Source organism: the organism of the source record quoted next, unplaced genomic scaffold (assembly GCF_019419815.1).
Source record: "Pyrus x bretschneideri cultivar Hongxiangsu unplaced genomic scaffold, Pyrus_bretschneideri_v1 Contig1, whole genome shotgun sequence".
Taxonomy (NCBI): Eukaryota; Viridiplantae; Streptophyta; class Magnoliopsida; order Rosales; family Rosaceae; genus Pyrus; species Pyrus x bretschneideri.
Window position 1 is genome coordinate 7,011,202 of NW_025999390.1, and position 15,575 is coordinate 7,026,776.

A 15,575-nucleotide genomic window follows, 5' to 3' on the forward strand; every position below is an offset into this window, starting at 1 on the left:
AAATATCGTTAAGTTATTTTAAATTTTAAGATTTGTATATTAAATAAATAAATCAAACGATAATCAGTAGATTAGTGAGACACACTACCAAAGGATTTATAAAAAAAAAAAATGTAAATTAGGTGTTTAAGATGAATAGTTTACATTCCTTCATTGGAAGTTTTTCGGGCAACTAAAAATGTAAAATACACATATCAAATTTCAAGGCATTTTATCTTTCATTGGAGATGCTCTAAAATTGACTTAATCCATCTATAGTGCATAAGAGTTAAAAGTTAAGAATTTGAAAATCAAATTTGATTATGTTTGCGTTGAAAATGTTAAAACATACACCACCACATTCGGAGTCAAATATGATTTTATAACGGTTGACTTTTGCATGTTAGATTGGAGATAGCTTTTGACGATTATAGTGTAACCTCTCTTTTTCTTGTAATTTAGGTGCTACATGTCAACGTCATAATGTAATACCATTTCAAGTGAAGGTAAAGAATGCAAAATAAATTATTGATAGATAATTTCATGGCATCTAATAATAATTTTATTACTACAAATGACGTCCATGTTTTTTTTAAAGATACTGTAGAATTTCCCCTTCAGTTAAATCCTGCAATGAAAAAATTACACTTTGATCATTAATTACTGTCATGAATAAACACAAAACCAAACTAAATGACAAGAGAAAAGTGATATAAATGGCAAAATTGCTAAGGGATAGAAAATTGAAAAGTGATATATAAATGACAGCAGCTTTAAAATCACCTACTAATTTTCCTATGAGTAATACTAGAGATACCAATTATTTAGATCAAACTTTGTAAATCATATGACCTAATTGTTGATAATTAAATTAGTACTTAAATATTGATTATGCGATTTTTATTACACTAATAATGTTGGTTGTTACAACGACATCTTGTTACATTTGAATTATGTAATATATAATTAATTAACCTGAGAGTAGGCGCAAAGAAAATAATAGAAGGATCTAATGATAATAATCATTTTCTCCAATTTGTATATGACAAAATTATCCAAGTCTTCAGACTCTCTAGAAAGACACTATTAGAAGTAAAGTTCAACTCCACACTAACCACAAGATGTAAAGGGTACCCACACGCAAACCAACCAAACCAAATGACCTTCCATCCTCAAAGTTTCTAGAAAATCAAGGGATTCCGTCCAAATGGAAAATTTTGAATTGATCGTTAACTTTCACCAAGAAATTCAAACCCAATGTCCCACTTCTCTCTCTCTATCTCTCTCTCTCTTCCATGGCAGCGGATCACAATTATAATTCTCACTTTGTTAGTTTTGTGAATCGATATATCAATTTGACTGCAATTTGATCAGGGTTAAGAACTCCAGATTTGTTATAACTAACCCAATTTTATATTACTACAAGTAAGGTATTGCACCTACATTGACTTAGAACTTGGTGACTCGATCTATTAACCGTGACTATACAAACAGAAAGGCATAGGGAGAGTATGGAAATGAGAGGATAGACAATCCACCTCTCTGGACAAAACTAAGCTGCAAAAGATACTACATATCAGGCATGGATTACGACTGATCTTATATTCTTGTGCCTTCTACAACAATTAATTAGGTCCTCAACAGACCACCTACTCGTTTCCCTACTAATTAATCCCCTGTCTAATTACCATAATTACGTATTCAAAACAAGCTCACGGCCCCAAACGAAAGTCATAAAGTTAAATGTCAATGGTGGTACAAAGAAAAGGCAGAAAAGAATATAAGATCATGAGACGTGTTCACTACTTACTGTTGAAATTCGATGTTAACGAATGTAGCGGAAGAGTTGGCGATTGCAGCAAATGCAGTAGTAGAGAGAACTATGGTAGCATCACTTCTTGAAGGTCGGGACACCGAAGAGAGTGCACGATCCACAACCTTTACCTGAATCGTGTTCCCTGGAACGCAGGTTCCTCGCACGGGAGCACTTATGCACCTCACCTGATATTGTCTTCCACAAGCTGCACCGTTGTCCCAAATTCCCTCGCCAACGGACGCGAACAGATTGCCTGGAGGAAACTGTCCCTGGTCGCTTCCACCGCAGGCGGTAGCTGTATGCATGGAAGGTATTAATTAGTATCGATATGTTAACAGAGACAAAATTGTTATTTTAGACGCGGAAATTTGATAGACTATCTAACTTAGCATTGTATTAGGATCCACTGTATAAGAGAGTGAATAAGCTTTTGTATATGTATGTGTTAATAGCATTACTCTAATAGAATCGTCGAGGGTCTAAATTCTGAAAGTAATGAAATGCTAAAGAGAGTATCTCAAAAATTATGAGCAAATGAACTTATGAATATCCGAAAACCATTTTTTTAGCCAAATTTTGTGATGATATAAAAATTCCAGATTATGGCTGCATATGTTGTCGGGTAAACATTATTTGCCCGAAGGAATTTGAGTAGTCATCGGGCAAACGTTCGTGCGACGACCTTATTTTGCCCTACGAAATTCTTTCGTATAGTTTCTTTTGTAGCGTATAAGAGTAAAACTCATGCAGAACTTACGTAAATAAGGGGGCCTGTACTGAGCAGCAGTGCCAACATCAGCCTGAGAGGAATGCATGAGCGCTGCTGAGAAGAAGAAGAACAGAAGCAGGTATGGAAGAGAACTCTGAGGCTTAGACATTCCTGATCAATAAATTAAGGAAAACTAATGTGAGGGGACTAGTTAAATATAAGACATAATTATTATAAATTAACAATATTATATGTTCCGGTGAGAATAATGCTGCTTACGTAGGAGATATTGATCTCTTTCACCAAGATCATTGGATCAAGTGATTCGGGTTTTTGAAATTTTATCCAACGGCCCCCTGTTTTGGGCCCTTAAAAACTATAATAATTTTTTACCATTAGATGAAATTTCAAAGGTCCGTATCACTTGATCCGATAGTCTTAGTGGAAGAGATCCGGAAATGATATCTTTCCCTTAGATAGTTAATCGCAAATTATTGTTTTTATATTGTAATTTGAAAGGGACTCATTCAAAGTCAAAAGTTTTGAAAATTAGATTAATTTGTTTGTGTAGTTTTTTGTTAGCTCAGCGTAGGACACCAGAAAATAAAGGTTTGGAGTTCAGTTTGAACATGTATAACCTGGTTAAGCAAGTAAATACAACAGAAAGTGAAAACACAAACACTGGTAAAAACAAAAATGACAGAAAGCAAGAAATACTGATTGGTTAATGATTAAAATCGAATTAGTTTCAACTAATTAGTTTACTTGAGGAGGGCAGAGAAGGACCAGAGTTTAATGGTTTGGTTGGGATTAATTATAAATAAAAAAGTGCAGCAAGTAGGATTTTTAACTTTACTGTTGTTAACCTTCTGCGGAAGAGTCCAAGAGTTGAGACAAGAACCCAATCTCAGGCTCTCAATCACATAAAAATAATACTAGAAAATTAGAAATCTCAGCCATCCATCCCCTACTCACTACTTACTCAACATTGAGGGATTTGTAGAGAGGGAGAAAGACGTCATGGCAATGGTGAACTGGTGTACCGGTTTTATTGTAATCTCTCTCGTAAAGAGGATGCCTATATGTAAAAGATGGTGGTAGCATTACCTGGTAAGTATGCGATCAGCGAGAAGAATAGGGCACTGAAGAATGATCGAGTGCAGAACAAATTAACAAAACTCGTCGACTAATAAAATTAGAAGATGGAGGACGGAAATACATATGTATCATAGTGATATGATCATATATACTTGTTGCCGACAAGCAAAGGCAATTCATTTGAATTCCACATGAAACGTTAAACGTTTCCCTTGCAAGGGAGTTAAACAATGCCAGTTAAGTTTCCTCATTAAAACGTAACTTACTCATTAATTCCTTTCTAATTTGTACGCGTCTAAATCCAAATCCAGTTCTCCATATTTTATGTCCCTCACTTATTAATAATAACGCTTGTATTGTAAAAATATATATAGAGATATTTTCTCCCGATATAACAAATGGACTTAATTTTTTATAGAGATAATTTCTACGCAAGCAATTGCTGATGTCCTGAGCACCGCTATGGATGGTTCGCTGCTGGGATTAATTGCCTATGACATCAAGAGTCTATCTACAACTGTGACATACGTAAGGTTTAGTTATATGCCACGTCTTTGTGATGGTGTTGACAGTATTTAGCAAAGTTTGCCTTTTTAATTAGATAGTAACGATTAGTTTGGTTTGAAAATCCTCCTGATATCATGTTCTCGTACAAAACTCATTTACCTAAGCGAGTTCATCTTAATAAAGCTATCATTTCTATTCCAAAATTTTTTACTCTTCGTGTCAATTCAACCAGACACCATACTAGCTTTTACTTATTTGCACAAGGAGAAGAGCCAATTAAAGATTTAGTTAGATTAAATTGTATAAGTAAAATTGAACACTCCTAATCACGATTCTATAAGATGCCAATCACATACAATCCTTCTCACTCATTTAAATGAAGAAATGTCTCCTAACTCTAAACTTCTTCCTTCTAATTCACAATACAAACGAACAAAAAACTAACAAGAACGGTTTATTTCCAACATACTTACCTCTAACGATGGAACATCATTGATATAATTGTGTCCCAATTTCACAATCAAATTTAACAAAAGAACACATAAATATAGGGTTGGAAATTTTTCCCAAAAATCCCAAACCAAACCAAAAAAATCCTGATCCCATACCGAAAATTCTCAAACCAATAATACTGAAATTTTTGGATCCATACCGAACTGATCCCGAACCGAACCAATGTGTATATTTATTTTGGTTGCATACATGTTGAATGTTGAATTTAAGCAATTTGAAAGTAAATTGTATTAAAAATAGAAGTATGAAATTAAGTCGTTTGGAAATTTCAAATTGATAATAGGTAAAAAGCCTAAATTTCAATTGATAACAAAATTTTAAGCCAAAGGCCCAAATTTTCTCCCACAACCCAAGACTCTCAAATTTATGCCCAAAAGCCGAAAAGCCCAAAACCCAAAACGCAATCCCGATCCATCTCGAAATACCCAAAACATTTCTGGAATTCTGAAAATTGGGAATAATGAAATTTCGGTTTGGGATTGGTGGATTGGTCTTTAAATTCTTATCCTGAAAATTTTTGGTTTGAGATTTGGGATCCATTTTCGATTTGGATCCCATATCGATCCAACCCTACATAAATATTCCCAACTCCTAGTTAGTTGACAAAACACTAAAAAATTGTGTTTAGATTAACAAAACCAACGTCCACATCAGCAATAACAATAAAAGAGGACAACATTAGTGTTTTTCAAAGGAAATACAAATTCTTATGTAGTATAACATAAATTAGCAGTAAAGATGGTGACGGTCAAATTTGACAACAACTTCAACTCTATTTTTAATGAATTAATAAACACTTTTTATCATTTTATTAAGTTTTTTGTTCTAAAAATATTTATTATAATTATGAAAAGAATAATAATAATTGACATATAAGAACAATACTTTAACAATACCAACGTACTGGCTTTTAAATTTAAACTTTATATTTAAAATTTGATATTTCCTTTAGAGTTGCTTTAAGTTGTCATGAAATCTTCAGAGTAATGGGATTATAAGTTGCTGGAGGGGCAATTAATTATTAATAATTAAAAACCTTACTAATTTTTTAGGATTTGTGGTGTATATTTGCCACGACTATACTATTGCCTATAACGTATAAGTTTAAAATTAATTTTTTTTATTTTGAATTTTTCTTTTTAAAAACGAACACATAAATCTTAAAATTTAAATTTACATGTAATAATAAAAATTTATTCCTTATATTTTGGACTTTTCCACCACGTGGTACAAATATTCCATATGTTTTGGACTTTTCCAGAAGATACTCTCCAAACATATGCTTCTTGTGTCTCCTCCGAATCCTCTGTTCACTTCTTGTTGATTTTTACTTCCACTCCACTAGCTTCTTCTTCTTCTTCCGTCCCCGCCCTGTTCTTCAACAACTTTTCTCGCGTCTCATGTCTCGCATTCCGACAATTTTTACCCTTCAAAATCCCTTCTTTATACAAACTCAGCCCTTAGATGCTTTGAATTTGGGTAGCTGGGTTTGAGTTTTTCTGCAAGTGAGCTCTCGGATTCAGCTCGTTTCTTGAAATTCATTGAATTTGGGTAACTGGATTTGCGTTTTTTCAGATGGGTGCGGCTTCTGTTGGGTACCCTTTTGGAATCACATCCCATTGCCATGGAAAGTTTGGGGCTTTTCCTCGCAAAGCGGGTTTCTTTGGCTCTAATTTCCCACTGCATGTGGAATTTCCAGGACATAAATTGTACCCAAGTTCCGTTTTTGCCCCTGCATCCAAGGTAATCTCAGTCGCCTCCCTTCTTATCTAGTTTACATGCTGCAGAAACTGAGGATAAAAAAGGAAGAAAAAAGGTTAGAAATTGGAGACTGTATTTGTGGTTGCAGAATAAGCAAATCTATGATTTGTTTGAATTGTTAAATTTTGTGTAAATTTGTAAGGTGCTTGTAAATTTATTCATTTTGTTAATTAGAGATTTTTCTTGACTTGAGTGAGTGGAAATTTTTTTTTTTTTATTATCATTATTTTTAATTTGTCACTAATTTTTTTAAATATTTTTTTTGAAAATAGAAAATTGGTTTATTGGTGAATGAGAACTTGTTTTTAAATTAATACTAAGTAGTTTGAAATGGTTTGGAGTTAAAATGGCAATTCTAAAGTATTGATTGCCCGAAAACCTGAATCTTATTATCACAATTATTATCAAGTGTTTTGATCTCAGCCACCTCACAGTTTATCGTCAATTCTTGTGCTAACATTATAAAATATTGTGCCAAAAACATGAGGTGACAGACAGTCTATGGAGAGTCCCATTAGCATTTCTCTTGCTTTTTAGGTTAATTTAAAGTTTAGATCATGAGGCATATGATTTCGTATTTTCACACTAAGTACATACACAGCTTGATCTGAATTGATGAATCTATTAAAAAGATGGAATTTTATTTTGTCCGCAGTTACATAGGCAGCAGTGTGTGTTGTTTTCTCGGTGCAGGAATTTGCAAGTCGGATATGTTCTCTACCTGACGATGATGAGTGGTTCTTGGAAGAAGTCTTAACTCCAATTCTTGATTCAGTTGAAAATCCTATCCACCTGAAGAACTTGTCTGTTGAAGTTAGTTCCGAGGCATTTAAATACTTATCTTTGTGTGCTTACACTTCAGTTCCCAACTTCTTTACTCATCGCAGAACGATCAGTGCAGGAACTGAAACAGTTATCTGATGAAATCCGTTCAGAGTTATCATCTATAATGTTGAGAACACGAAAGTCTTTCAGAGCCAGTTTGGCAGTGGTGGAGTTGACGATTGCAATACACCGTGTTTTTCATGCTCCCGTGGACAAGATAATTTGGGATGTCGTGGAACAAGTAAGATCACAAATACATACCTTTCTCTTTGTAGTAATGGCTAATTCTAAGAGTGGCGGTTGAGGTTATGGATAACTTTTGATACTGTTTACATTAGGCTGTACATAGTTAATACCAGAAAGAACACATATAAATAGAACGCAAAGAAATCATTCATGGGTAGTTTCGCTGCACATTTATACATTGTCATTGTATGATATAAATTTTGAAAGTTTTCTCTTATTCTGGCAGACATATGCACATAAAATACTTACAGGAAGGCGGGGCCTCGTACATACAGCTCGACGAAATAATGGTTTTTCTAGTCTCTCATCTCGACCTGAGAGTGAATATGATCCATTCGGGCCAGGGCATGGGTGCAGTAGCGTTTCTGCTGGACTGGGTAATGTCTACTTCCAGTATGCTTCTTTTTTATTTCTCCTGTGATGAAATCACATTCTTCGGAAAAAGTTCATGTTTTTATTCAACATGACTTGCAACACCCTTCTCTGGATATTTGTAACCGTATATGCTGCCTTAGAGCTGATGGCATTTATGCAGCTAGTAATAGTAATATGGTCTTTCCTACTGAGCGTTATTTATTATGATGTAAGAGCAATTGTTTCAAGTTTGGCCAGCTAAATTGGATTTAAAACAGTATTATTTTCAACTGGACTGCTATTATAATATTTACAGGCATGGCAGTTGCACGGGATATTAAGGGAAAGCGGGAACGTATTGTTTCAGTAATCAGCAATGGGACAACGATGGCCGGTCAGGTCTATGAGGCAATGGGTAATGCAGGTTATTTGGACTCAAATATGGTAGTTATTTTAAATGACAGCCGGCACTCTTTACACCCAAAGACTGAGGAGGGCCCAAAGACAGCTATTAGTGCTCTGTCGAGTACCCTAAGCAAGCTCCAGTCAAGTAAATCCTTTCGGAGGTTTAGAGAAGTTGCTAAGGTATTTCCGTGGTTTTTATTATCCTACCTCTAGGACTGGAAGATTTCGAGACATTAAAATTTGTTCAAGTATTTTCTTAGAACTTAGATATATTGGATTTGTTAATGAGAGATATCTGTATGGAAGAATTTATGCAACTTTCGGCAATACTTTAGACAATCTGAGTATAGAAAATTTATTCGGTTTTGTGTGGCATTCATCTGAGAGGACATAGTGGGCTCTGGGTATTTGGAGAATATCAAACATTTTCTGTTGCTATTGAGTATTATAAAGATTTTTGTGCCTTGTGCCTTTTGTTCTATGAAGTATTTATTTTTCTTCCCCCTTTTTTTCAGGGTGTTACTAAAAGAATTGGAGGAGGCATGCATGAATTGGCAGCTAAAGTTGATGAGTATGCACGTGGTATGGTCGGTCCACTAGGATCAACTCTTTTCGAAGAGCTCGGATTGTATTACATTGGCCCTGTTGACGGACACAATATTGAAGACTTGATTTGCGTTCTACAAGAAGTGGCATCTCTGAATTCAATGGGTCCTGTTTTGGTTCATGTGCTAACGGAAGAAAATCGGGAAGGTGAAAACAACCCAAAGAGTGGGGTACAAGGTATGTTACCCTCTCATCTCCTCCTCTGATGTTCATTTCATATTCTGTGCAAAATTCTGCTGTAAATTTAAGGATTCATGAGTTGACTTGCAAGTGGGCAAACTCAGCCCAATATACTTTGGTTTTATATATGTCGTCTGAGGCTTGGCCTTCGTTCAGGCCTTTAGTGAGTATAAGAAGTTGCCGACTACAAAGATCATTTCTCATTTGGCAGAGGATGAAAAGCCATGTGTAATTTGGTCTGACATTTATGTTATTTTACACTTCCCAAACCTGCAGGTTTGAGTAATTCTGATGATTTACCGTCCAAAATTCGCCATAGAACTTATAGCGACTGCTTTGTGGAGGCTTTAGTGATGGAGGCAGAGGAGGACAAAGATATTGTGACTGTTCATGCAGGAATGCATATGGAAACAGCATTCCAACTGTTTCGTGAAAGATTTCCTGACAAATTTTTTGATGTGGGAATGGCTGAGCAACATGCGGTTACTTTTTCTGCTGGTTTGGCATGTGGAGGACTAAAGCCATTTTGCATTATCCCGTCTGCATTTCTACAAAGAGCTTATGATCAGGTAGTAATTATATTTTAATTAATTGTGGAATAAATAATTTAATGATATAATAACAATATGATGATAATGTCTCTGAAGTTTATCTTCTCGTGGCCTGTTTAGGTAATTCATGACGTAGATCGGCAAAGAATTCCAGTGCGTTTTGTCATTACAAGTGCAGGGTTGGTAGGATCTGATGGTCCCATGCAGTGTGGAGCATTTGATATAACATTTATGTCATGCTTACCAAACATGATCGTCATGGCACCATCTGATGAGAATGAGCTTGCCAACATGGTGGCCACTGCAGCCTACATCGATGATCATCCAGTTTGCTTCCGATATCCAAGGGGCGCCATTGTTGGGATGGACCATTCCGTATGCAGTGGAACCCCCATTGAGGTAATTCTGCTTCATTGCTTAAAAATAAGTAATTATATAAACTTGGTACATTTAATAGAGAGGGATTTAACTTCTTATGCGTTTAATTTTGACTTCTTTGCGCCACTGCGTTTAATTTGACTTCTTTGTGCTGCTGAGCAGATTGGAAAAGGGAAAATTCTTGCGGAGGGGAAAGATGTGGCATTGCTGGGATACGGATCAATGGTTCAGAACTGCCTCAAGGCTCGGTCTCTTCTTTCAATGCTGGGCGTTGATGTAACAGTTGCTGATGCAAGGTTCTGCAAGCCCTTAGATGCCAAGCTTCTTAGGCAGCTTTGTCGGAACCATTCATATCTGATCACGGTTGAGGAAGGATCTATTGGAGGATTTGGATCCCATGTTGCACAGTTCATTTGTCTCGACGGACAGCTTGATGGAAACATCAAGGTAATCTTTTTTTTTTTTTTTTTTTTTTTTTTTGTGTTCTTTCAGTTCAATGTTGATTGTCAATGGCACATTATATGTTCACACATTGTTACTCATTTTGCTTCTCTGCCTGAAATCGACATTCCAGTGGCGACCAATTGTTTTACCGGACAACTACATTGAGCATGCATCCCCAAATGAGCAGCTAGCTATTGCTGGACTAACCGGACACCACATAGCAGCAACGGCGTTAACTCTGCTTGGCCGAACTCGTGAAGCCCTTCACTTAATGTGCTAGGCATCTGCTATTCTCTGCCCTTTCACCGAGGCTACATTTCTGAGCGGAAAAATGAATACAGATCAAAGCTCAAGTAGCATTAATTCGACCGAAAGGCACCGAAAATATAACCTTATCAATTTGGATAGAGGGTGCTTGCATGCAAGTATATGATCATTAATTTACAGCAGCACAAAGGAAATTTTAAAAGTTAAAAGTTCTTCCGCCCTGCTAAATATTTTGACCAGAAATTTAAATTATTTAATACCATGTTATATATAGTGCAGTAAATTAAAGATTTGAATTTACTTTTTAACATATCTGAGGGAATATGATGGTGAAACGTTTTGGGTGTTACCGTAACATGTGGTGTTATCAGTCTATTCTTCATCCAATTTTATTCTTCATCCAATTTTATTTTATAACATGTTGATTAGGGTACCGAAGATATTCCACTTAAACTCGATAACAACCAATCCCTCTTGTAACATGTGGGCACAATGAGGATGTTTCACTTAAACTCGTTGATAAACAAGCTTATAACACGTGGATTAGTGTACATTGAGGATGTTCCACTTGATCTCTATCGGTAAAAGCCATTTCTAGTAACAATATCACAGAATACAGGTCAAAGAAACTTAAGAAAGTGTGATCAAATTGTCCCAAAAAGAGCTATTTTAGTCGCTTTCTTTTTTTTTTTTACAAAGGAGGAATCGAAATGAGCGATTCACAAGCATTTTAAGAGTTCCATGAATGTGGTAACGTCTGCCTGCCGTTATGTATTGGTAAAGAAGGTAGACCCAACACGTGTCATGCTTTTGTTTTTATGAAAATATGACGTTAGTTCTGAAATTCAATTTTTTATATTTACAATCCAACATAATTGATTTTGGCTTAAATGTCAAAATAGTCCTGTGTTTTAGTAATTAGGTCATCATGTTTACCTCCGTTAGCCAAATAAGGACATTCCATCCAATTTCTATTAAAAATTTCATAATTCATTATAGACTTATTCAAAAACTATCTATTTGATTTAAAAATAAATAAAAAATAAAATTAAAAGAAAAATTAGTCTCTTCCCAACTCCCTGACCTCCGCCTTAACGTTCTCTCCTCTCCCTATTTTCTTGCCTCACTCTCTCTATGTTCTATGTCACAACCTTAATAATTTTTCAAATTAGAAGTTTATCTCTTATATATGTCATTCTTCATTGATTTGTTTTTTCTATAAATTTAAATTTAAATAAAGAGAAAGGGTAATATATGACTATATCAATTGCGGTCTGTTTCTCGATTACATAGTCGAAAGTGAGGTGGTCGATCGGGGTTAATTTTCTTGAGACTACGATGATGGAAGTCATGCGTACCAAGGGGGGTCGAGGTGGATTTATTGACACTTTGTCGAGTTGCCTGCGTGTGTGGCTAAGGTAGGGGTTCGGGTCAGGACAAGGCATATGGCATGGTGGGTTTGTTTGAATTTCATTTTGAAATTATATTTCTTTCTATTTTAATTGAAAAATAGTTTTCTATAATAGGTTATAATATTTTTATGAATTTTTTAATAGAGATTGAATAAAATGTTCTTAATTGGTTAAGGGAGAAAAACATGAGGACAAAATTGGCCAAATAACTATAACACATGGGTCATTTTGACATTTAAGCCTTTAATTTTCTGACTACAATCCAGTGATTAGGCTTCACCTAGGAAAATTTCTTAATTAAGTTTGACTTTACACAATTTGTATTTTTTAGATGCCTAAAATACTCATAATTACTTATTTGTTATCTACAATTAATTATATGGAAATTATGTGAATTAATGTCATGAAATATTTTTCAAACCATGCAAATTGAAACATGAAATTAACGATTCTGGAAGAAAAATATATATAAAAAAAAAATGAAAAAGGGGTATTAATGCTATTGTTTCTTCACATAAAATTTTGGGTTGTTTTATTAGCACCTCACACACCTCACATACTTAAAACACCCCACATGTACTTTTTAAACTAAAAATTATCTTAATACACTCCACTGACCAACCGAAACTACCATCACACCCACACAACCCAGACCAAAAGCTACCTCAAGTCTTCATCATTTCCTAAAAATAAATTTAAATCCTTTGTCTTCAGCACACAAACAGTGCGCATGGTTCTATTGCTTCAAGGTTTTTGTCAATTTAGGGGAATTAAGCTCTAAATATGAATTTGATTTTAAACTTAGAAATAGCTACTTTGCTGGTTTTTGTTAAATAAGAAATCATGAATGGGCTAGTTGATTTTGCTATTGTTGTGTCCATGCAGATTCTCAGTTCTGCAATCATGCTTAAATGAAATTGCACCACAAACCATCCTAAGAAATAAACAGCAAACATGCTTGAACATTTTTAGCAAAAGAAAAAAAAAACCACTACTACACTATCTCAAAGAAGATTTGAATATTTTAGAGTACTCCATCTCTTATGTTGCAGAATCCTTAACATTTTTGATATAAAAAAAAAAAAAAAAAAAAAAAAAATCACGACAATATTGTGAGTGTGGGCGTATACAAAATTATATATAATTTATGGGTGGTTAGGATCTTTTTTAAATGATTTGGGGTGTAGGAAGTAAATAATTGTTTTGCTTTACTTTTTAGGATTTAAATAGTTATTTTATACAAGTCATTTAACAATAAATATTAAATGAGGTGCATTCAACCATTAGTGAGGTGCTAATAAAAAAATCTTAAAATTTAAGCTAGTATTAGTAAGACTAATTTACCTACCCATACATATTACTCTTAGCCTTCCACATCTATACCATTGCATTGATGTTTTTCCATAGAATATTGTAATACCTTTGTATGGAAAAGGTATCCAAGCGAGAATTCAAAATACAAGTAAATTTTATACTTTAGTGCACCTACTTAGAATACTGTAAAACAATTTTCACACTTACATATATAATAAGGAGTAGGTAAATTATTTTAGTTTACCTACTTACAAGTATAATAAGGACTAAGTAAATTCCTTTAGTAGGTAAATTAATTTATATGAAAAACGATTCCGTTAAACAATATTGAATGAAGAAGAATATTATTAGATTGTAGTACTAAGTGGTTGTTGTATGAATTTTTTGAAACCATTAATTTGTCTCACCTCAACTATGTTAAGTTTTCTATCTAAAAGAATGCTATTTTAGACCTTTGACCTCATTTTTCACAAGTTTTTTCATTTCTTTATTTATTATTTTAGTACAAAGATATATGTACACTTGGGGTGGGCGATAAGTTGGTTTTCAACTTTTGACTTCCTTTTTATAAGTTCTATACTGATCTTTTGGTACAAAAAAACATGTCATGTGCGTTTCATAAACTTATGGTGAACTACTAAAAAATTACATTAAGATCACTAACACGGAGCAAGTGATCCTTTACCACACTGGTGGAAATGTGTTGAGCTCTTGGATGATGATAGAGTTCAAACCTCGTCGATGACTAATCTAACAAAATCTATCGTTTGACAAAAAAAAAAAAAAAAAAATGAATCACTAACATGAAGTTTAACTAATTACAAGCTTTGAGAATTCAATGTAGTCAATCATATTCATTAAAAAAAGGGGAGCTGAAATGTCCAAAATAAACCATGAAAATAAGTTAGGTGTTTTGCAAATGGCAGTATGTTGGGAAAATTAGAAAACAAATACCGAAAAAACTTTAGCATCATTAGTTTGTTTTTAATGCCTTGATTGGAGCCAATTCATGTGTGGGTAAGAAACAGTTTAGAAGGAATATGGCATAAGTTGTAAACCGCCACGTAAGAATTAATTTTTTAGGTTTACCAATAAAAATAAATCTTACATGGTGGTTTATTTGAATTTTGGATTTTTGTTGGATGTTCATACACAAGTGAGTTGTAAGAGCCTATTTGTAATGAACTTTATGTTTCTAACTTTTTAATCCTTAACAGTAGGTTGGTTATACCTACAACTGAAATGAAAATCAAGCGTTTCGAAGTTCAAAATTGTTGAATCTCGTCTAAGTCATCATTTGTCCAAACTATATCGTGTTTTTTTTTTTTTTTTTTTTTTTTTTTTTTAACAATTAATCGGTAGGAAACAAGCCAATGAAAAACACGATCACTCGCTCTCTCTGTCCTTTTCTTGCGAATCTGGCTTGGACATCGTTCGCAAATCTCCTTCCCTCTCTCACCTCAGTCTCCATTGTGCAGTCAGTGTCTCAACCCCAAATATTAGTTAGGATTAGTCACGCTTGATTATGTAGTCAGTAGACTTAGTACTATCTAATGCATATTAGTCCATTCGATTGAAATAGCCAGTACAATTTCAACGTACCAAATGAAGTCTAAGTGGCATATCATAGCATATGTTTATTTATCAATTTGTATAAGGGGTGGGGGAATATAAAGTCTTTTTTGGTATCATTGTACCATAGCCTAGTCCATTGGTTGCAGTTGCATCCTTTGATATAAACCACCCCTTCCCACTTAAATTAAATTACCCAAAATGCTGTTGAACATCTAACACTAATCAAGTATATTCTTCAACAATTAGGTTAAGTGAGTGACACATCCACCACTGATTACTAAATTAAGCAATACACCTGAAAAATCTAGGACCACAAGATTCCGAAACCAATTACTATTAGGAATAGGATTATAATATAGTAGTTCCACTTTGTATAAGTTAGGGAGCGTTATTGTGTTTGATTATGAATTTGAATCACACATTTTAATCAAGGTTTTAAAAAACGTTAGGTGCTAGTCAGATGGCTAGGCGGATTTATATAAATGTATTATATATCTTGTAAATAAGTGTCTATTTACACTTAATAAAAACTATACTTGTATGGATAATAAAAGAATGACAAAATGCAAAAATAGAAGTAGAAGAATACACAAAGTATATCCATCCAACAAGTTCAATATTTAAAAAACAATAAA

The 15,575-nt window shown here is 34.2% G+C and overlaps 2 protein-coding genes across 5 annotated transcripts; one reads left to right on the plus strand and one right to left on the minus strand.

Moving 5' to 3' along the window:
• Positions 1–480: 480 nt before the first annotated feature.
• Positions 481–3,715, minus strand: LOC103927571 (EG45-like domain containing protein). Of its 2 annotated transcripts, none has more exons than XM_009336511.3 (4): positions 3,612–3,715; positions 2,553–2,675; positions 1,790–2,090; positions 481–607 (listed from the first exon to the last, which is right to left on the minus strand). In XM_009336511.3, exons 2-4 carry the CDS (start codon positions 2,671–2,673, stop codon positions 601–603), a joined length of 429 nt encoding a protein of 142 aa, XP_009334786.1. In that variant the 5' UTR covers positions 2,674–2,675; positions 3,612–3,715; the 3' UTR covers positions 481–600. The 2 variants fall into 2 exon arrangements, with proteins under 2 accessions (XP_009334786.1, XP_009334785.1); XM_009336510.3 differs by lacking the exon at positions 3,612–3,715 and adding an exon at positions 3,487–3,603.
• Positions 3,716–5,897: 2,182 nt separating this feature from the next.
• LOC103927570 (probable 1-deoxy-D-xylulose-5-phosphate synthase, chloroplastic) lies at positions 5,898–10,949 on the plus strand. Of its 3 annotated transcripts, none has more exons than XM_048582662.1 (10): positions 5,898–6,365; positions 7,077–7,196; positions 7,285–7,449; positions 7,681–7,831; positions 8,134–8,393; positions 8,729–8,996; positions 9,276–9,568; positions 9,671–9,949; positions 10,091–10,375; positions 10,503–10,949. In XM_048582662.1, exons 1-10 carry the CDS (start codon positions 6,198–6,200, stop codon positions 10,650–10,652), a joined length of 2,139 nt encoding a protein of 712 aa, XP_048438619.1. In that variant the 5' UTR covers positions 5,898–6,197; the 3' UTR covers positions 10,653–10,949. The 3 variants fall into 3 exon arrangements, with proteins under 3 accessions (XP_048438619.1, XP_048438615.1, XP_048438623.1); XM_048582658.1 differs by having other exon boundaries at positions 5,899–6,365; positions 8,125–8,393; XM_048582666.1 differs by having other exon boundaries at positions 6,236–6,365; positions 7,039–7,196; positions 8,125–8,393.
• The last annotated feature ends 4,626 nt before the right edge of the window (positions 10,950–15,575 follow it).